Source organism: Hyperoodon ampullatus (assembly GCF_949752795.1).
Source record: "Hyperoodon ampullatus genome assembly, chromosome: 16".
Lineage (NCBI taxonomy): Eukaryota > Metazoa > Chordata > Mammalia > Artiodactyla > Ziphiidae > Hyperoodon > Hyperoodon ampullatus.
The window spans coordinates 75,073,986-75,097,161 of record NC_136929.1 but is presented as its reverse complement, the minus strand read 5'-3'; the positions used below and the strand labels follow the sequence as shown (position 1 = coordinate 75,097,161).

At 37.0% G+C, this 23,176-nt stretch overlaps 1 protein-coding gene across 5 annotated transcripts in view; it reads left to right on the top strand.

Annotated features, from left to right (window-relative positions):
* Nucleotides 1–23,176, top strand: part of NUP58 (nucleoporin 58) — a gene marked incomplete at both ends in the record, with an annotated part of 44,195 nt that overhangs the window by 7,832 nt on the left and 13,187 nt on the right. For 4 of the 5 annotated variants that reach the window (XM_079722043.1, XM_079722042.1, XM_079722040.1 and 1 more), the window contains 11 exons: nt 633–782; nt 1,394–1,531; nt 3,211–3,321; nt 5,020–5,044; nt 6,354–6,419; nt 6,739–6,913; nt 10,251–10,330; nt 12,903–13,021; nt 13,442–13,524; nt 16,472–16,673; nt 22,067–22,165. In XM_079722043.1, coding sequence (XP_079578169.1) covers nt 633–782; nt 1,394–1,531; nt 3,211–3,321; nt 5,020–5,044; nt 6,354–6,419; nt 6,739–6,913; nt 10,251–10,330; nt 12,903–13,021; nt 13,442–13,524; nt 16,472–16,673; nt 22,067–22,165 — 1,248 coding nt within the window. The remainder of the gene's footprint in view (nt 1–632; nt 783–1,393; nt 1,532–3,210; nt 3,322–5,019; nt 5,045–6,353; nt 6,420–6,738; nt 6,914–10,250; nt 10,331–12,902; nt 13,022–13,441; nt 13,525–16,471; nt 16,674–22,066; nt 22,166–23,176) is intronic. The other variant, XM_079722041.1, reaches the window with a different exon arrangement.

Here is a 23,176-nt window from a genome sequence, read left to right as displayed (position 1 = left end):
GGAAGATCCCACATGCCGTGGAGCAACTAAGCCCGTGCGCCACAACTACTGAGCCCACGTGCCACAACTACTGAAGCCAGTGCGCCTAGAGCCCATGCTCCACAACAAGAGAAGCCACCGCAATGAGAAGACCATGCACCAGAACGATGAGTAGCCCCCACGCGCTGCAACTAGAGAAAGCACGCACACAGCAACGAAGACCCAATGCAGCCAAAAATAAGTAAATCAATTAAAAAAATAAAAAGAGGTGAACCGAGGAGGGAGACAGACAGAAGGGACTGGAGGGCACTGACAGACACAGAAGCAGAGGGGGAGGATTTCAAGCAGCAGAGAAGATGTTTTAAATAGTCTTGGAGAAGAAGGACTGTTTTCTGTTGAGTATAAAGGAGAGGAGGGGGAAGTGCCGTTTTAGGTGTATCTAGAGGTAGGGCTGAAATTGAATTTCAGTATTACCACATAGATGGGATTTTCGTCTTTAGTACGCACCCTGATTTGGTGAATGGCTTTTCTCTCTCGTACGTATATAAGTACATAGACCTTTGTTCCATCTACGAGAAGTAGACCTCTAGGTTCCAGATTGGTACCTGTATAATACACATGCGGCTACAGTAAGCTGGGCTGTTTTTTTACAGGCCCGCCGACCACCACCTCTGCGTCCACGGCAGGCTTCAGCTTAGGCTTCAGCAAACCCGCGGCGTCCGCCACACCCTTTGCGCTGCCCGTCACGTCTGCCTCGGCTGGCGGTCTCACGCTCTCGTCCGCTCTGACGTCGACTCCTGCAGGTGAGGCGTGTCGGGGAAGGGTGGCATTTTCTGGTTGAGTTCTTACTTCACTCGGTCAGTGAATGTAGGTATCCACCTTTGGTAAAGATAACTTCAGTTGGGGAGAATTTTTATTTCAGTCATTCAGCAGTGTTGACCTACTGAATTACTGGTTTGTGAAGACCAGCCTTGAGCATTAAAGCAGCAGAGGCCCTCTTGGAAGTTGGTCTCTTTACAGAGCAAAGCAGGGGAGCGGGTGAGAGGGCACATGTCTGCATTGTTTTCAAGGTGCACTTTGGTGACAGGGAAGGGTAAAGAGTTTGCATAAACCTTGCTTGGCTTAGGATTCATCCGGTTTTGAGTGTGGAGTTGGTAGCCTGGGTTGAAAACTCTATTACTGTCTGGAGTCACTTACCTGATACCATGCTGGTATTAACCAAAGCCCTTATTCCTGTCACTGGTTTTTGCTTTAAAGGTACTATTTCTTTCTGTTCTTAAGTATGTATAATGTCAGCTTTAGTGAGTGGTTTTTCTCAAGAGCCAAGTTTATCATGACGTCAGTTTTTAAGAAAGTGTCTTGTGTTTTCTGTGATGCTCGCGCTCTCGGGGGCTCACGGGCTCTCTGTTTATAGCGTCCACAGGATTCACTCTCAGCAGCCTGAGTGGGACGGCAGCCGCAGCCACCACCGCACCGGCAGGCCTCTCTTTAGGGGGAGCCTTGGCGGGTTTGGGAGGGCCGCTTTTCCAAAGCGCAGGCACAGCGGCATCAGGTAACTGTGATATTTACTCTCCAGAAGAGTAAATATTCATGTTTAAATTTACTCTGTCTTTGTTTTGGTCTTTTGTGCAGATCATGTGGTCTCTTGAGCCTTTATGTTTTCCTTTTAGTGTAAAAACTGAATTATAAAATAAAGTTCATACATGATTGCCATATTTTAGAAATGCATTTTCTCAGCATTGACTGACGAGGTAAGGAGGCAAGAAAGAGCCTGCTTCCGGAGTCAGTAAACTATTCTAGAGAAATTTGTCTTTTTAATAAATGGCAGTTGGATAGTCTTGAATCCTTTAGCCTCTAAATTCATTGTGGCACAACTTGACCTCATAAGCCGGGTTCTGGGAATGGCTTTCTGTTGTAGATGTTAGGAAAGGGTGTTAGAGTGCTTTGAAGTCAGGACATTAAAAACAAGCATTAAATGATTTTTTTATAGTGAATTTTGTAGGTGTCTTCTAATAACCAAATGATGAGATGACTATAACGTACATTTCTTTGCAGGATAAATATTTAAACATCTTTCCCAAAGATTCCCATGGGAGCAAAACACAAAAATAATAGAAACAAGAGTTAGAGGGTAGTTTTTATGTCTCGTTATTGAGTTTTTAGGTCTGTTCTGATTTTTCTTAGGCTCTTTGACACAATATTCAATGCTTACTTTATGGTTATGTTAACCTAAAGGTGCCACTGGTTTTTTAAAAATTCATAACATTTATTCAGCTCTGTTTTTTCACACATTGTCAGGATTTAAATCCAGTTTTCATTTATCCCATGCTCTTATCCAGTATATCCTACTGTTTCCTGTTTTTAAAGTAAGTAGCATCTTGTCTAAAAAGAACACAATTGTGTCAGCTTGAGAATGCATGGACTTATGTGATTTACCAGTGCAGGATCTTTGAAATTTTGCTACTTGATTCACAGGTACACATTGATGACTTAAGATTACTAGAGTCTAGCTCCAGTTCCTTCTGTCTGTGAAGTAGGATTTAAATAAGTGAAGTCTACTTTTTTTTTTTAAGTTTAATGGAAAAAAACTTGAGAACGTGAAATTTTGATGTTTGAACTTCAAGTCTTTAATTATCAGTTCTTTAAATTTCATTAGTAGTAGAACTGTTTGCTTTATATTATACTAAAATCTTGTGAAATCATGCTAGATTATTTTATTTATTTTCCCCCAGCTTTGTTGAGGTATAATTGACAAATAAAATTGTGAGATATTTAAAGTGTACAACATGAAGATTTGACTGTATACATTGTTTCCCCCCCATCAAGTTAATTAACACATCCAATACTAGATTATTTTAAAAGTATAGAATTCCAAAGCATGATTGGAAGACAAGATATATTCACCTGAAAATATGCAAACTAAAACTGCTTTGATAGAGAGGGTTTACAAACAACAAATAAAATCAAGTATCCACAAATATCCATGAACAGATATATTCTGGCCGTTTTAATAAATAAAATCACATCATTCAAACTACATATACCATTGAATCCAAGCAAGATTATCAGTCTTTGTCCAAAGCCTGCTCTAGACTTGTATCTTACTATTTGTCTAAATCAAGAATGAAAATAATCTGGGATCCAACTTAAATGTATTTGAGTGCTTTGGTCAGTGGGGAAATCATTATAAAGACTGAGGAACTTCATGAGTGGCATCTGGCTTGCTTGTAGGACTTGGACAAAATGCTTTAGGTCTGTCTCTGGGAACTGCAGCAGCTACTTCAGCTGCTGGCAACGAAGGCCTTGGAGGTATAGATTTTAGCAGCTCATCAGATAAAAAGAGTAAGTAATGTTACTCTTAATTTCACATTCTAACAGTCCTGTTGAGGGAACTTAAATTCCTAGGTCTGGAAGATTGTTAGTTAAATATTCAATAGTAAAGGTATTATTTTTAAGTTTGCAGTATATTTCACAAATTTTGTGTGTGTTGTGCATTTAAGATTTTATTTTTGTAGACAACTCAGATTTGTATGTGCATATGTCTTATGTAACTATCTTAATGAGTGTCTTAATATGCATTTTAAAAATCGGGGCCATGTACATGTTTTGTAACCTGTTCTTTCTCGTGTAATATATCACAAGTTTTCGTCAGTGTCCGTAGTTCTTTACAAATATTTTAATGCTGCTTCATGTCAGTTTTATGAATGGATGTGTCATCATGCAGTCAGCCATCATCCTGCTGTTAGTGTTTGTTTCCAGATCTTCGCTCTGGGAAGCGTCACTGTATTGGGTATCCTTGTAGAGAGAGGCAACCTAGTGTGGTAGTTAAGTGTCGGCTCTGTAGCTGGTTTGCTGGCTGCAGATCCTGGCTTAGCTGTTCACAGCCTCTGTGACCTTATTCAGGCTATCTCGGTGCTTTTGTAAAGTAGGGGAAATAACAGTCCCTGCTTCATGGGGTTGGTTTGAGGATTGCTGTTTGTAAAACCTTAGGAGAGCCAGGCACACAGAAGATGCTGTGTGCTTTTATTATAAATTTTGTTCATATTTTGGTTATTTCCTTAGGGCAGATACCTAGAAATTGAATCATTGGCTTATAGGGAGGGACATTTTGGAGTGTCTTGGCATATATTGTGAAATTGCTTTCCAGAAAGGTTTTACCAATTTATTTACTCACCAACCAGTATGAAAATGCCCTTCTTGCTGTGCTCTTGGCATGCCTAATATTCTTCAAAAATTTTTTTCCAACCCAAATTCATTTTGCGGTTTTTTTGTGGTTGTTGGTTCTGTATGTGTGATCTGCTTGTTTTTTGTTTCCCAACACCTGTTCTGTTTCTGGTGAAAGCATGTCCAGCTGGAGTGCGTATATACACACTGCACTGACCGCTTGGAAGGGCTTAGAATGGCATGATGCCCGAAGCTGTAAAATATTCAGTGTCCTATGTCTGTATAGGGATTTAAAAAATTGGACATGGGTTTTATTGTAGGAGATACTTGTTTTAAAGTGTGAATTACTATCCTAAAAGTTGGTAAAATCCTTTTAATCTTAGAAAATTTGGATTTATTTCTCTTTGAATGAAAAATTTAAACATAAGGTCCTGTCTCTTGTTTTTACTTAATTTTCTTTGTAATAACTCCATAATTCAAAAAATAGCCTTAGATGTTTTAGCAACTTATTTTTTTTTTCTCAGGTGGAGCAGCCTGTTAAGAGGGCCTTAAAAAGTGTCAGATAAAGCTCTCAGGAGTTAAACTCCTAGGCAAGAAGATTTTTCAGGGAAGATAGTTGAAAAAGGAAGATTCTTGCCCTTGAAAGAAATAGATGCAAATCAGCTACATAACTGTGTTTATGTGTACATAAACATGTCTGTAACATGCTGTGTTTAGAGTTTGTGACAAGTCGTGACATCACATGCTGTTTAAGAGGCATTCTAAGAAATCCTTAACAATTTTTATGTATACCTTAGTTTGTGTTAACTTAAAATTTGTATTTGGAATACATTGATAAATAACCTGTTTTTACACGAAGCTTCTTGAATTTTCTAGGTGATAAAACAGGAACAAGACCAGAGTAAGTTTACAATTTGACTTTTAAAATATTTTAATTAAAGAGTTTTACTTATTAAACTATAGGCCAATGTATGGTTGGAAGTAAATGGAACCTTATAGGTATTTAGAAGAAAAATTCTTTTAAAGTTTTTGTCAAAAATGAAATAATAAGCATAGGCTCTGGAGAGATTATGGAAGGTCAGATCTTTAAGAAAATTTATAACTATTTCTTTCTAGGAAATAATTGGCTTTTCCCCAAATAATATAAATAAACACAAATATATGTATGTGTCTTTTTAACTTAGTAAATGTTGAACAACTCATGGAACTTTACTCTTGGAGCACTTCTTATTTATATATACAAATTAAAAATGTATATATACTGTTTATTTTATATATAAATTACTGTCCCAGCACCATTCACTGTTGTTGAAGAGGGAGAATAACCTCCATGTACGTCATATATACATTTGAAGATCATTATTTTCTTGCCGATTGTATTCTCATATAATTTCTATTACACATAAATAAAGCAGGACGAAGCTCCTGCCTCCCAAACATCTTGTGTGTATTTGTTACGTAAATGGGGAGGCAGCGAGAGCCTGCCGTTTGCCCAGGGTTATGTCCCCGAAGTCGTACAGATCTGCGGCTCCCGCCATTACAGCCCAGTTTCATTTATTGCTGTCTTCCTTAAATAGTCATCAATCCTTTAAGCTACTCCTAGGTCTTATTTTGTTGAAGAACAGATTGAAGTTGTAAAATATTGTGAGCAGCTCATTGTGAGAAGTTTTGCAGACTTCCTTTAGTGAATGCTGTAATATTTTTGAACTGAATGAAAAGTCAGTCATGGAATTTTTGAGCTGGAGGAACTTAGATTAATATCTCATCCCGCCTGTAGTATTTTCTTATTTTGTTCTTAAACATTTAGTCAAATGCATCTACGTGTGCTTATTATAATAGATGCCAATCTCCTTAGAAAAGAAACCTCCATGTCAGATGAATTGTTAGTTATTTTGTAGATCACGAAGTTTATTGTTCTTTATAAAGAATTTCAAAATCATCCAAGAAGACTGTAAATGGGGAATATTTGCTCTGTTTTCTTGTATCTTAACACATACTGTTGTAGAACTCAGCTGTCAGCTTTTTTTTTCTTTAACATCTTTATTAGAGTATAATTGCTTTACAATGTTGTGTTAATTTCTGCTGTACAACACAGTGAAGCAGCTATAGGTATGGAAGACCTAAAGAGACATTTCTCCAAAGAAAATATACAGATAGCCTTCAGCTTTTTATGATCTCTGGTGTTAATGCGCCTGTGGCATCTTTCTTAGGGATAGTAAAGCGCTGAAGGATGAGACTCTACCCTCTGTCATCTGCCAGGACGTGGACAACCTGCAGTAAGTATGTGAGGTGTCATCAGTAGATGAATCAGACTGGAGTGCCGGGAGGTGTTTCAGGGGGACCCTCTCCTCCTCCTAAGCGTTTTAACTTGGGGAGCATCGTGGTGCTTTTAGAAATCAGGGAGAACGCAGGACAATGGAATTAAATAAATAAAGGAATTTAAATTCTGTAACTGCCATTCTGTGAACTTTAGGTGAATTTTTAATAGTTGCTTCTTAAAACACCTGGACTTAAAACTCTGACCAGCCTACTTTTTTTTCTGTATAAAACCAAAGGTGTATTTTTTTAAAACTCAGTTTTATTTATTTTTTTTAGGAAATTTGTGAAGGAACAAAAACAAGTCCAAGAAGAAATTAGTAGAATGTCTTCAAAAGCAATGCTTAAAGTGCAGGAAGATATTAAAGCTCTGAAGCAGCTTTTGTCATTGGCTGCCAGTGGATTACAGAGGAACACTCTCAATATTGACAAATTGAAAATAGAAACTGCTCAGGTAAACTGTCATTTTATTGTAGGATTTTTGTTTATTTTTTTTTTCAAATAGAAATAGGTCTTTTTAAAATTATGAAGTTTCATACAGACATGCTATAAGAAAACTGTGTAGCGCATATACTTTTAAATTACTAATAGTTACTGGGTTTTATTGAGTGTTTACTATGTATGAGGCAGTATTCTAAGCAATTTAGATATATTAACCTAGTGATTTTTCACAACAGCCCTATGAGGTAGGTACTGCTATTACCTCAAACAAGAAAACAGAGAGCTTTGTTTCTAAGAGCATAGATTCAGACCCTGGTAATCCAACTCTAGAGCTTATGCTCCAGATTGCTTTGTTTCATAAGCGTGCCTACTGCCTAAATTATTATACAAGAGGGAAAAACACATTTTTTTAATCTGTCAGTGGTTAAATATAAATTATACCATGCTTTATAGATATTAAGTTCCAGTGACTTGCTAGTTTCGTTAGGTCTTAGTTAATAAAAATGGTAATGAGGCTAATACCTTCTGTCACTAATGTCTACTTGCTTCTTGTCCCGGCGGTATAATATATAACGTAAAATATCTTCTTTACATCAGTGCGGAAGAATGATGATAGATGATTTACTTGTTTTATATTTCACAGTTATACAGTATACTTGATCTGATCATTGCAACCTAGAAATCTTTCCCTAAAGTTTTCCCTGATCTGTTAATGAACTTTATGTGATATGCCTTTTTAATGGGTTTATCAGAGTGCTATGCTCTTCATAAATTAAGTGGTAATATTTTAAGTAGAAATTTTTAAAGTGCTTTGTGTCTTTTTATTGAAATGTAATTGACATATAATGTTATTAGTTTTAGGTGTACAACATAATGATTCAATGTTTGTGTCTATTGTGAAATGGTGACTACAAGAAGTCTAATTAATACCCATCAGCACAAATAGTTACAATTTTTTTTCTTCTTCAGATGAAAACTTTTAAGATCTACTGTCTTAGCAACTTTCAGGTATACAGTGTAATATTGTTACCTGTTGTCACCATGCTGTAGGTTATGTACCCAGGACTTACTTATTTTGTAACTGGAAGTTTGTACCTGCTTATGTGTCTTTAAGTCAACTATTGGAGAATACTTTGTGACATTTTTAATAAATGTGTTACCAAAAAAAGCTAATCTAAACTATGATACTTAAAGAGGATTCAAAGGCTTTATTGTCTGCTTTCACGTTTCCTGGTCACTTACAGATTCTTTGGTTAAATATGAACAAAGTATTCCCCCATGTTTCCTTCCCACTTATTCTTCCCTTATCATCAGATATGTATTTCCTAGGAGGAACAGAATGTTACTTAAGCCTTTAGACTGTGGAGAGTGTTTTGACTCTGATTAAACATTATAGGAAATTCTAAATTTCATGTGTGAAATTTTTATGAAATTACACGCACAAGGTCATTATCAAAGTAATAGAGGAGGCAAACTCAAGGGAAAAAAATGAACACAAGAATGGGAACCATTGTAACTCTCACACTGGGTGATTCCATCCACAAGCACTTGTGAGACACTTGTCACATAACCAGACTTGTCTTTCAGAGACAAAAGGAGAACTCCAAAGTACTAAAGTCCGGTGGGCTAAGTGAAATGCTCAAAGATTGAGAAAGAAGAGGGTAGGAGTCGAGAGTTCCCTTAAGGGAAAATGGCTCTGAGTTGAGTTGAGGAAAGTTTATATGAGAACTCAAAGGGGTTTGCTCTGTGGTTTCTCTTATTTCAAATACACAGGAATTAGTGCTGTACCCACAGTCTTGTGAATTGGCAATTGAAAACAGAAACATTCTGACTCCCTTAGTGAAGGAGTTACCCATCTTACTAAATCCAAAACCTTTTGTTCAAAGAAAGCCTTTCTGGGAAATAAAAGCAATTCTGAGGTAAGGAGCAGCGTTGAGATTGTGAAGACCAGAACCTTATGGAAGTGAAGTCTTTCACATGCCCCGTCCGGGGGCCATCACTTAAGAGTTCAGATAAGTCGCGTGGTTAATGTTTTCTGTGGGCAGGGCAGGTGCCACGTGGTTCGTTGAAGTTATATTGCTGAGTCCACAAATTCAGAGAACCTTTTTAAGCATCTGTTATGTGCAGCACACTTCCTCTGGCATTTGGGATCAAAACACTTACAGTGTCCTAGGGAGAGTGAGCTAAAGCAGTCACGTAAGTGTTCAGGGACAAGGTGTGACGACGGAGTGCAGGGGGTTCAGTGGGCGCTTCCAGCCCCCCTCCGGAGCAGGATGGAGCGGTAGTGGCACACTCAGAGTTGAGCCTTGAGAGCTGCGGCGGTGGTTCCCAGGCCGCGAGGAAGGGGCAGGGTGGCGGGAAGGCGCGGAGGCAGGAACAGGGCGTGTTGGAGGGCCCGCAGGCCGGTAAGCCTCATGGGAGCCCCGCCTGGCGCGGCTCAGCGCTGGGCAGTCCAGGCTCTGGGCCCGTGTCCGGAGTCACAGGACGGAAGCCTGAGGTGGAGGGTCACACGGAGGTGGAAGGGCCAGTTAGAGACCGTTAGAGACTTCACAGCTGGGCAGTAAAATGAGGGCGGGAAGTTGCTGCAGGGGACGTAAAGTGAGGATAAGAGACTTCTTTTTAAATAAGGGAAAATTAAATAGATGTTGAAATAGAGGTTGCAGGAGCAATGAAATGATAGGAATGTGGAGCGTAAGTGGGTTAGATGCATTATGAGTCTTGAAAAACCATTGGCTGGGAGATAAGAGTGGCCCTGAAGAGGAGTGGAAGGGAGGTTAAGTGTGTGAGGCATAAAAAATTGGGCCCCTAGACTCAGGTCTTGGGTCTTCCAGCTCCGTGGCCTTGGGCATATTACTTAATGTCTCTGTAACTTCGTCACCCACTTTATAGAGTTGTTACTGAGGAGTGACCATGATAATAGAAGGAGAGCCTGTAGCACAGGGCTTGGTACACAGTAAGTAAGTACCCAGCATGTTAACTGCTGCTGTCATCAGCCTCAGGGTTATTACTACTGCCTTGCTTTTTTTAAATAGTGTTTTCTATAGTTGTATTATTACAGATTTTAAAATAGTAACACCGTCTTTAACTGTGGATGAATTGACTTCACAAATCCTACAGGAATCCATGGTTTCTTAAAATAGACTATAAATTTATTATAAAGTTTGTTAAAAGTGTAGTTTGTCTTGCCTGGAAGGAGGCTTTAGCACCTTGTAAAGCGGCTTCATCCATAAGTTCTCACAGCATATGAAGCTCCAGGAATGGCATCATTGAAGTTTCAGTCTAGAGGTAGTTGGTATTTTTAGCCTAACTTTTAATTGGCTTTTTCTTTTTCTTAATCTCTATTATATCAGGAGTTAAAAAATGCTGAAATAGCTTTAAGAACCCAGAAAACACCACCTGGACTCCAACATGAAAATACAGCTCCTGCTGAGTAAGTTAAACAAATGTTTCTCTCTTTAAAAAAGCAGAACAGGGCTTCCCTGGTGGTGCAGTGGTTGAGAGTCCGCCTGCCGATGCAGGGGACACAGGTTCGTGCCCCGGTCCAGGAAGATCCCACATGCCGCGGAGCAGCTGGGCCCGTGAGCCATGGCCGCTGAGCCTGCGCGTCCGGAGCCTGTGCTCCGCAGCGGGAGAGGCCACAGCAGTGAGAGGCCCGCGTACCACAAAAAAAAAAAAAAAAGCAGAACAGTAAAAACAGTGTACAGGGTAGGGATTTTTAGTTTACTTTGTAGCAAGTCTGGGCACCTTATGTGGATTTTTAAATTTAATTCTCATCATAACTCTGAGAGAGTATATCATCCCCATTTTATTGAAGGGTAAGTGAAGGCCAAGGTCTGAGGTTTTACCCACTATTATGCAGTTGCACTTCATATTCCTTACAGGGTCTATTCTACTTGATTACATTGTGCAGATAGTAGAAACTTATAATTATACCCATAAGGACTTTCAATTAAAAAATACTTTATAATAGTCCATTCCTTAAACAGGGCATACTAAGTATAGTTTAACTCTTTCACATATTTCCATAACTTTTATTTGCATACATAATAAATCTTCAGGAAGAAAAATTACAAAGTGTAGATAAGTGAACCTGAAAAACCCGCCTGTACCCAGCTTGTATATTCACGCGGTTTCCATGCCTGTGGTATATGTCTTGTCTGTGTTGTGCAAGGGAGTAATAGCTGATATTCTCAAATGCTTGCCATGTGCAACGCAGCGCGCTTGGCACTTCACCTGCTGTATCTGCTTTCCCACAAACCCTCCACAGCTCTCACATTCCAGTCTTAGAGGTGAGGAGCCTGAGGCTTGAAGAGGGGAATCCTGAGCCGCTGAGGGGTAGGGGTCTGTTTGACTCCTGGACGCTCACCCTTTTTGTTTTTCTCTCTTTATTATAATTTCAGATTTACAAAAAAGTTTCAAGAATGAAACAAAGAATTCCCATGTATCTTCCATCCAGATTCCCTGCATGTTAACATTTCTACTGTAGTTTTGTTCCTTGCTCTCCGTATGTGTAAATACATTTTCCCCCTGGACAGTTAGAGTTGTTTGTAGACATGATACCCATTAATGCTTGAGTACTTTAGAGTGTATTTCTTAAACATAAGGATATTCTCTTACATAACCGTAGTACAGTGATCAGAATCAGGAAATGGACAATGACAGTGATACTCCTGATATCTTATTCAGATTAGCATGGGATGTGGTCCTTCGCTGGGCTTCCTCAGTATTTTATTCTGCTGTCTTGTTCTTCGTGCCGCCATCAGAGATAATTCTGAGATGGGTTGAATTGTGTGATTTTCCACTGTGAAAAGCTTTCACAGTTCCCCCTTTCTTTTTTTTTTTTTTTTTTTTTTAAAAGGGAACACTTTTTTTTTAGAAGATGTTGGGGGTAGGAGTTTATTAATTAATTAATTTATTTTTGCCGTGTTGGGTCTTCGTTTCTGTGCGAGGGCTTTCTCTAGTCGTGGCGAGCGGGGGCCACTCTTCATCGCGGTGCGCGGGCCTCTCACTGTCGTGGCCTCTCTTGTTGCGGAGCACAGGCTCCAGATGCACAGGCTCAGTAGTTGTGGCTCACGGGCCCAGTTGCTCCGCGGCATGTGGGATCTTCCCAGACCAGGGCTCGAACCTGCGTCCCCTGCATTAGCAGGCAGATTCTCAACCACTGCGCCACCAGGGAAGCCCCCCCCTTTCTTGAGGAGTCATGTTCAGACTGCGTTTTGTGCTATTCAAGGTCCCTTTTTATCTTTCTAGCAGTTTCTTGTTAAATTTATCAGAATGGTGATTATAATTACATACTCTTTCTGTAGCACACTGTAGTGTTTTCAGTTTAAATATCAATAGTATTTCAGATTATAAACATAAGAACTGTAAGTATTTAGCTGTAAAATCTAGTTGACAGTTGCACAGTTTTTTTTTTAACTTTTTCTTTTGAATTTTAGACTTACAGAAAAGTTGGGAAAATGGTAGTACAAAGAATTTTTTTATATCCCTTACCTGCTTCCCTTACTGTTAACATATTACATAATCATAGTATAATTATCAAGAACAGGATTAACATTGGTACTATATTAACCAAAATACAGAACTTATTTGAATTTTACTGTCTTTTCCACTAATGTACTTTTTCTGTTCTAGGATTCTTTTCACACTGGATTTAGTTGTTATTTCTCCTTAGTCACTTCCAATCTGTAACATTTATTCAGTCTTTCCTTTTCTTTGATGACCTTGACATTTTTGAAGAGTATTAAGTTATTTTGTAGATTATCCCTTAATTGGTATTTTTTCATGATTGGAGTAAGGCTGTGCCTCTATTTTTGATACCTTGGTAACTTACAAGTTTGGGTTTTTGATTCAATAATACCTCTGTCACTTAAAGATACATTATGTCATCAGACTAATTCAAAGGCCCTACTTAAACAGGGGCATATTTTTGTTGGAATTTTGAATATAAAGGAAACAGTGTTTTAAAACTGTGATCTGACTTGGTAAATGTTATTGTATAGCTACTTCAGAATCCTGGTTCAGCAGTTTGAGGTGCAGCTCCAGCAGTACAGACAACAGATTGAAGAACTGGAAAATCATCTTGCCACCCAAGCGAATAATTCACATATCACCCCTCAAGGTAACATGCTTTCTGTGGTAATTTTTTTTTAATAGCACTATTTTTTCAGTTAGAGAGCTTAAGCTGTTGTTATATAGTCGATATTCTAGATTATTACTAGTAGTTGTCTTAAACTGCCATAAGACAATTTCCTTAAAAGTCCTCGATTAGATCTTTATTTCCTATAAATATAAAATGCTTTGTTATGAATTGTTATGATGTAATGGGCAGATGTCCTAGGGCACCCCCCCACCCCCCAGATTACTGATGGAGGAATCCTTCTCTCAGTCTGTTCTGCTGTCTTCTCTCATCCATGGAAGTATTGGTGTAGTTTATTCATCCTATACATTAACGGTACCAAAAATTGGACTCAAGTAATAGAAAAATAATATCGATTGTGTCGTATACATATTTGTGTGATAATATGATTTTCTTTTATAGATTTGTCAATGGCTATGCAGAAAATTTATCAAACATTTGTAGCTTTAGCTGCACAACTTCAGTCTATTCATGAAAATGTGAAGGTAAGTTCTCATTGCCTGTTCATCTATCTGGACATCTACACCCAAGTGAAGTATTTATTTGTTCATTCATAGGACAGAAGTATCCATGCTTATTACAGAAATCGCTAAAATTATATGTAAGTGAAAAAGACTAAAACTAAAATAATCCAAATCATGCCCAGACACAGCCATGGATAAGACCTTTAAAAAAAAAAAAAGATCCAAGTGTCCTTTGCACTCTGTTACTTTAACTTTTTTCATCATTGTGAACCACATTCCACGTTCATACACACACTTCTTCACCATCATCTTTAGTAGTCAGGATTTCACTGCATGTGTTTATGTAGTTTGTGTAACCCGTTGTCTTCTGTTGGACATTGGGTTGTTTCCATGTCTTTTAGTTTATTTCTTTAGAAAGTAAACAGTCTTAGTAGCAAAATCATGTCTCACTGCTTTAATTTTATGTGTGTTTTAAATGTTTATTGATCCCTGCATAAAAAAACTTGCTAACAACATTTGTCCCTTTTAAACACAGGAAACTGTATTTATTAAAATAATAAAAATAAAATAATTTGTCACTGAATATTTTGAACCTTGTGTAATATGTTCATTTTTAGAAATTATTTGGGTGAAATGTTAACATACATACACTTTTTCCAATCAAGCAAATATAATTAAAAGTCTTTCTTGGAGTTACGTATAGTCGGAGAAAACCTTTAAAATTCAAAGCATCCAAACCTGAGTCTAAATAAATTCTTAACTGTAATAGAATTTCATGGAGATGACCAGTATTTTCATTTTTATTTTAATTTGATGCATGGTAATAGAATTTTTTTAAGTTAACCTCTTAAATCATACCATTTTTGAAGTGATAGCACACTTCAGACCTTTTGCTTTAATAGATTTAAAATTTTAAACCAAATCTTTAAAATAATTTAGTTTTAGAGGAGGAATTTTTATTAAATTCTCTTGAAACTTTGTCTGTAATTAGTGTTTAGTTTTTTCAAGTGCTAAAGGTGATTCTCTGTTGGCGCTTTGAAGTCTTTGTTCTGCAGATGTTTTTTTCCCGTTCAGTTTTATTATGAAAGTTTTCAAATGTACACAAAAGTAGAACACTAGTATACTGAATGCTCAGGTACCCACCCCCCAGCGTGGGCCGTTATCAGGATCCTGCTGAGGTTGTTCTGTCAGTTCTCCACACATGCTGTTTTCCCCTGGAGTATTTTTTTTTTCAATTAATACATTTTTATTTTATTAAAAAAATTTTTTTATTGAAGTACAGTTGATTCCCCTGGAGTATTTTAAAGGATATCTGAGACACATCATTTGTAAATATAGATGTTTTTTCAATGGCAGTTTCTTCTCTCTGGTTTGAAAACGACCTTTTTTGGTAACAGGGCCATAATACAAGGAGACAGAGATTTGCACAAAAAGCTCCAGTTCATGTTGGATAAACTTGACCTGAAATTCTGACCTACTCCTGTTTTTAATACACATCCCAAGAACCAAAGGCTGTTCCATGATCAGATTTGACATTTATTTTCAGCTGCGTTTACTGAACTGTAATTTCTAGACTTGTTCACCTCCTATAAGAGGGTTTTTTTGGTTCCTTTTGTGGTGTTATTAACAACACAGATAGCCTGTTGAAACAGGCTTGAGCCACCTCATCAGCCAGGCGTCCACAACATTAACAAAATTAGGTGTAAATTTTATTAATTCTGTAGATCATGGCTGGTGTCAGTTTTTTGTGTTTTTTTTTTTTTTTAAACTAAATGTCTTTCTTAAGTTTCTAAGGTAGGTCATTATTTCCCATTATCTGAAGTAGAACTAGAATTTATGGGCTATTGATGTCACACACTGCATGGTATGTGCTTGTAATCGCACAGAAAGAGGGAGGATGCGTTTGGGGGAGATCTGTTGTCGTAAGCTGTGGTTTCTGATGTCACAGACCCACTTCTGAGTGTATTTCCCCAGTTTCCAGCTCTCGGCAGGCCCACTTGCATACGTTGCAGAGGTGGGAAAGCTTGGGACTGGAGCATGATACACTGACGTCCACATGGAAGGAGGCGATAGCTCTCAAATGCTGGAAATACCTGTCACAACCCAAAGCCTCACATTTACTAATTTCCGCTAAGAACAGGTTGGAAATATGAAAATCCTACGTCTCTTCAAAAGTAATATAAAACTGATCTAAACTAAGCTAAACCCTTAAAGTATTTAATAATTCTAAGGTGAAACAATCCTTCCTATTAATGACCTTAATTAAGGCAAATGTTGTATTGGGTAATCCAGCCCACTTTATGAACTTGGTAATTTTTCTTTCTTACTCTGAAATTACAAACTCTCTCTTTTCTTTTCCCCCCAGTTTGGTTACATAAGCTCAGCATGAGTTATTCTCATTGTAAAATAAACAATGTTGATCAAGTAAGAGCCCTCTTTACACCCTCCAAACTCTCTCTGCTTAGGTGATGTCTTATTTTAGTATGTGTCACCCATGCCTTTTATTATTTATTTATATATACCGATAAAAAAGGTATTTAACAAATATATATTTAGTGGGCTTTTTTTTTTTTTTTAAAGCTCTTTGAATCTAAAAGTTATCCAAAGTTTGGCCTTTGGAGGGGAAATTTTCATGAGAAACTGGAATTTAAAGTGGAATTTTAGATATTACTTTGCTTGTCTAAAAGCTTAGCTAACTTATTTTAAAGGGGGCCTCCTGAAGTCAGAATATGTTAGGCAGTTGATCGTAAAGACATATGACTAAAATAGGGAAGACAGTATAAAAAGGTGTGATAGAACTCTCCGATCCATCACTCAAATCCTTCTGATTTGAAGGTTAGATGAAGTGTGTAATGTTGGCAGTGTTTTTGATCTGTCTTTGCTAACTTATTTCATGGTTATATTCATCCTTATATTATCCAAGTCAGCACAAAACTTGATTAACCTTTCCTTTTTTTCATTCCTGTAGGTGCTCAAAGAACAGTACCTTGGCTACAGGAAAATGTTCTTGGGAGATGCTGTGGATGTGTTTGAAGCCAGGCGAGCAGAAGCCAAGAAGTGGCAGAATGCGCCCAGAGTCACTACTGGACCCACCCCTTTCAGCAACATGCCAAACGCAGCAGCCGTTGCCATGGCTGCAACACTTACACAGCAGCAACAGCCTGCTACAGGTCTGAATGCATTCAAGTTATAGCTTCTTACTGTTAAAATGCAGAGCATTTATGTGCATTTTTATGAGTCTTCCTTTTGTGTTAGCACTGAAGAAATTTCTATGAGTAGCTGTTCCAATACAGTCTAAAAATTGTGATGGACACAATTATATACCTGATAAAAATGCAGGGTAGTCTTAGCAATAATTATACATCAATTAGATACTGAATATTGTGAATTAATGTTATTTGCTGTATTGCTATAAATGCCCTTTAGAACACGGTGTTTCACTACTGAATTACATTTAAGAGCAACAGATTCTAAAATTGTGACTGTATTGTATATTGTTTTAAAGTCAGAGGTAAACCAGCCATAGGTTGCGTTTTTCGTACCTGATGCTGACGGGTGGTGTGCTCTCACATGCAGTGGTTACAGAATGCCCACACTCAGGATGAAGTATGTCTTTATCGACTGAAGGTGTGTTGAAGATCAATAGGTTTGTTTGATCAGAGAACAGGCCTTCTTAACCAAGTTTGGAAGAAGGTACATGCTAGAATTGTTTGTACCTTTTCAAAATGAACAGAACAGAGGCAAGAGCAGGAAAAAATGTTATGAGATGCTTTGGATTATACATGAAGAAGTATGAGCTGGGAGGTTGAGCAGATGAAAATAACTGGTGAGATACTGGAAAGCAGATAATTTTAGTCCTTGGTTTAATTTAACTTCTTACGAGAGAAACATTTTTGTGGTCTAGTTCTGCAGTGTTTAGTTTGGTCTTGTGTCTTTCAGAGATGATTACTTATCTTTTTACTCTTGCAGTCCCTATTTTGTCAGGCTTGAAGTGTGACATAGAAAAATATAGTCTTAATGGATACTGATTTTTTTTACTTGTTCATAAATTTTTGTGTAGTGCTTATTATTCTATAGCATGTGTGTTTCTGAGAGTTCCTTATAGTCCAGTAGTAAATTATAGTACAAAAAAGTAAAAAACGTACATCTCTAGATTGCGTTCAGGCTGCCTCTACTAGGGAAGCATTCTCTGGGTTTCACTATTGGCAGTTTAAAAAATTGTTCTTCACGTTTGGGGATGACAGAATTGACTTACCATCAGTAAATGGTTGATGATGGATTTATGTGCCAAACCCTCCACGCTCCATGGCTGGACCCATGTGAATAGTGGCTGACATAAGGACTGTGTAGTAGTTCTCTAGCTGGCTGGAGGATAGGGTTGCATTCTCCAGTTACAGAGGGAAAAGAAGTCACTATGGAGTTGGTTCCTATCAGGTCATTATGGGATGGATAGATACCAAATCAACCCCATAATGACAATCATCAGTTCTCATGATTATTTACCCAGCTAATCAAACTAACTATAGTACCAGTTTACTTTTTAGAGTTAATATTAATCCTAAAATAGATCAGAGAAGCGGGATTTGGTTAAGTGTTCTTTAAACATAAGGGATTTCTATTCTAATCAGTAAAACTTGAGAAAAGTCAGTTAACTAAACTGCTATGCTGTAAGGGAATTTAATTATGTTCTGCGGTGTACAGCTAAAATTGAGGCAGAACCACCTGTCGGATTTTTGTTTTATACACTTTGTTACGTAGGCAGTTTTGAGGGTTTGTAGGTTTTCACTCTTACATTTTGGGCTCATGGGCATCTGAAGAAATATGTTCATTCTATATGAGTGCCGCCTATGTGCTGGGCTCCAGGGATATGAAGGTAAACAACAGAGATAACGGTCTTTGCTCTCTGTGGTAGTGGAGAATATTAGCTGAATTTAGTCATCCTCTTGAAGAGACTTTTGCTCACATGCTTTAATTTTTTGTGGACTTTCACCAGGCTTTGGGGAAACTGACTCCCTTGTACATTCCCTGCAGTTGTGAAGCCCACATAAGGGCTTTCTAATCAGGTGGCAGGAATTGTAATTTATTAACTTAAACAGTCTTACAGTGTTTTCATTTTGAGTTGTATGGATTTTTGGAACTGAGAAGCTAAACAATAGCGATCATTTTGTGTTGTCTTCTTGTTTCCCACTTGTTTCTCTAAAGGTCTCGCACGCTCCACAGCCCATCCCTTTATGTCTCTCCCCGTCAGGATTAGCTATTTTAGTCCTGTCACCACTAGCCTGAGACGCAGCAGCTCTGTTAGATGCATGCAGCCCATTTAGAAATGCCCCTCTTTATTGCATTGTGCTATGTACCCAGTGACTTATTCCTTCTGTCCTGTGACTGATGAAATCTTTTTAAGTGCCAGTAACAAATTTTAAAGACCATCTAGATGAATCTGGGTGAGGCTTGTGTGCTGTTTTTACACAGCCCTGTCGGTGTGTGCAAGGTTTGAGTTGTCAGGGGGGTTTTGCTTCTATTTGCATATGGGTTCTTGACTTTTTTATGTAAAAAAGCAGACAGCTTCTTAGGCTGATACCTTCTGAAGGTGCTTTCTGTGTAGTCTTTCTTGGAGGTGGAAGTATGGACATAAGTGACTTCTTGATCCTTCTTCAATGTCTTGTAATGAAAAAAATATATGATAGAACTTAGGCCTGTGTGATTTATGGTTATTGCTTCTGAAGGCTGAAGAGAACTGATGAAAAACTCCGCAGGCTATTTATGTATGAAATAAGCATCATATGTGGATTACATGATGGTAGATCTGGAGTACACTTGTCCACCAGTGCTTCTGAAGCCTCTTAAAAAGCTTAAGACATTTACGTTAGGCTTTTCGGTATAATTTTAACTTAGGATAGGTTGTTTTAAGCTAATGTACTGGGATTAAGTTTTGCTGTTGTGTTTTGACACTTTTAAAAGTTCTTGATGTTTACATAAAAAGACTTTTCTCATGTGACTTAGCTGCTGTTTTTAAGGAGAGCTGAGACATTTTGTTAGGAATTCCTACTTTCTAGCTTTTAGTGTAGGTTTGGATGTTTAAGGTGTAGTGTTAAATAGGAAACTTCTTCATTTTAGTTTCTTGTGATTTTATGATTTTGTTATATTTAATAACCAAAGGACATTCCCCATTAAATCAGTAAAATTTTTGAAATTGGGGAAGACATTTTTTGTTTTTTAAGAAAAATTATTATTTTAAAAAATATGACTTAGGAATAACCATGCTAGTGACATTAGGTATTTTGAGTGATCATTGAAAATTATAAAAAGAAATTTAGCACTTTAGTCCTTTTCCTGAGAATGCAGTTTTACTTTTAAGAAAGTAGAATTTATTCTGGAAAATACGAATTACAGTGCTAATCTTGATTTTGTTGTGTGTGAATATATTATTCAGTAACTTTTGTAAAATGTTACTCTACATGAAGATTTCACTTTGGGCAATCACTGGGATATGTTACTACTAACTTGGTTTTATTTATGGAACTAAGAGCCTCTCATTGAATGACTAACGACTATTCAGATTTTAAAACAGATTTCTTGAATTGTTTACGTAACATTTGCCTGAAGGATGTAGATTCTGCTTTCTAATAGTGAAAATAATTTATATGGTGGCCAGAGTGTAATATATGCTGATACTTTGGCATGGGAGATATTTATCATGAGTTTTTACTATTAAAAATGTTATACATTTGCCTACTAGTTTTATAAATGATGTTGCCTTCAGAATTTGTGTGAAGGTACAAAACTCAAAATATCATGTACCTGTTGTGCAATGGAAAGTCTTGTCATCGTTAGAGTTCTTGATTACCTGGATCCTGAATCTTAATGACTAGAGTTGCTCTTAAAAGCAGACCCGCACACAACACGAAGCATGTTACTTGAGTAACTCTTAGGACTTGTAGGGCTGAGGGCTGTGGTGTGCATTATGCTCTAGGGTCTTCCACCAGCAGTGCCTCCTGTGAACATGTGACACTTAAGTCTCTCAATGTTAAAGAAACTGGACGTGTGTTTTCTACATATTACTCTCATTAGAAATAAGAGGGTAATATGCTTAGTTTCTTTTTCCTGTAGTAACATTTTACAAAAGAGCTGCTAGGCAGGTATTTTATTCTCAAATTGATCTCAAACTGGATGTAAAAATTTAAATCTTTTTTAATTTATTTTTTAATAGTGGTGTAAGGGCTCTGGCTGCTGTTAGTCCTTATCCTTTATTTTCTGGGTAGAAGCTATTTGGAAAGTCCAGTTTCTGTCCCAGTGTAGCAAGATGTAGTTCCTTAGTTTCTTTTTCTTTTCTTTCTTTTTTCTTTAATGTTTTATAATTTTACACTACCTTTTTGAATATACAAACCTCATTCTTCATTGAACAACTTGAAGGCTTTGATTTCTTTAAGAAGTCTAAATATCAATCTGTATATTACTTTGGCAGTTCCCTCGGCTTTGAGATGCACTGATCACTGTGCTTGAAAAAGACAAGACTGAAGATTGTACTATGAAATTTATCAAATAATTTTCATAAATTATTTATCAAATATGAGAGATTTATAGATTTTTGTATTCTGCTTAGTTAAAAAAAAAAAAGGTAGTTAAAAAAGAGAGGCTAGTAAGTTTGATGCTATTCTTGCCAAACAAACTCAGCCAAAATCTTTAAAGTAACAAATGGGAAAAGGATGACTAATCGTTCTGCATCTGAGTACATTTTCCAAGATGTTGGAAAGAAACTTCTGAATTGAAATCTTGAATGTATTGAATCTGTCAAGGTACACAGCGGTGCCTTTGTAAATGTTCATTCTCTATCTTATTTAATCAGGTGATAAGTGGTGTAATGTAGCAGAGCTTAACAGTAGAATTCAGTTATCACTCTTTGTGAACAAGTTGGAATTGTCATGTTACTGTGTAATTTGCTTTAAGATGAACAATAAATTTAATAAAATAAAACATTGTCTTGTTTTTTATCTATTTATTTATATATCATTTATATTTACTATAAGAAATCATGCCTAGTTTTTAGTACTTACTCTTATTAAGTAACATGATGGTTTTGCATGTTAGTGTCAGTCTCTTTTGATCAATTGAGACTTGACTCTAACAGTTAAGGAACTTATTTTAAAAAGAAAAAAAGTAAAAACGTTTACTGAATGCAGCAACTAGTTTTATCAGAAAACAAGCGGAGAGCTCTAAAACCATTCTAGAAGTAAAACTAAAAGAATTATAATTTACAATACATTAAAGATTTCAAATTATTTAGTAGGTTAAACTAACACTCATCTTTCCATGTGGTAAGCCTCTTTTAATTGTCTAGTGTGAACAAGTTAATTTTTTTTAAATTTATTTTTGGATAGGTAAATCAGCTGGGACAGATAAATTAGACATCCTGAAAACTTAAGCTTTAGCAAATAGAATTTGTTAAAAGTAATCACTGTTCATTTTAAAAAATAATTTCATAAAGTAACTTTAATCTTGAAAGAGTAAGGCAAATTTGTTTTTTTTCCCCCCCCATTTTTTTTTTTTTTTTTTTTTTTTATACCAGGGCCACAGCCATCTCTGGGAGTTAGTTTTGGAGCGCCATTCGGCTCAGGTATTGGCACTGGCTTGCAGTCAAGTGGCCTAGGTTCTTCAAACCTTGGAGGTACACTTTAACTTTTCTCGTATTGCATTGGACTGTGATACATTTGAATTGCTACCAGCCTGTAAACACTTCTAAGAGGATCTGCTCTTCGGGAAGTTAAGGTTCTGTCTGGCAAAAAAAGGGTTCTCCAAACATAATCAGTGCTTTCTAGTATTAGATTCAGAACTTAAAAAATCATTTCATGTCTGTGAATAGTAAATATAAAAACGTATTAAAAATCAAATGGTAGGGATGTTCATATTTTCAAAGGAATATGCTAAAATATGAACTTGAAAATTACTTAGTTTTATTAAATTAACTTTAAAAAAATGAGTTGGAGTCCAAACTACTTCTGGACATACATTCTCCTAAGCATCTTCTCTTTCTGCAAATGAACACTTTAAATGGGGAGATAATTGTATTATAAATGGAACAACTTGGCTTCTGTCCATTCCTGAGCACTTTCGGCATATTTGCCTTTATGCATGCTTGTATACAAGGGCAAGTAAGTTTATTTCAGTAGACTCATAAGTTAACTCTAACTAGTACGGTAAGTCTTCTGCAAAAACATGCTAAATACAAATGCATTCCCAATTCTCTGGTGTGGATAATTGAAGGTTGATTGTATTTTGACAGGTGCATTGTCATGTAACGAATAAGATTCCCTTATTTCCATTAAAATATATCATTATAAGAGGGAAAGCCTATAAGCTATTATGGTTATGTAATATATTACACTCTAATAGGGATTATTAGGATTATGGCAGACAGCGTAACTCCTATGATCTATATTCCAGTTTGTCGCCATATTTCATAGAGTTACGGGCAATAATACTGTCAGGCTCAGTATTTTAGATAAGCTGTTGCAGAGTAGCTGAAGATGAATCGGATTTCATTTTCTGAGCACTTGAAACCAGTCTTCCAGCACTTGGCAAATTCCCCTCTTGCACTCTGTATGATGAAGACACATGCTTCGTTTAAATTGTGACCGTAGTGTTGTTAGGAGAGAAGCCTCGCTGCTCCCCCTCCACT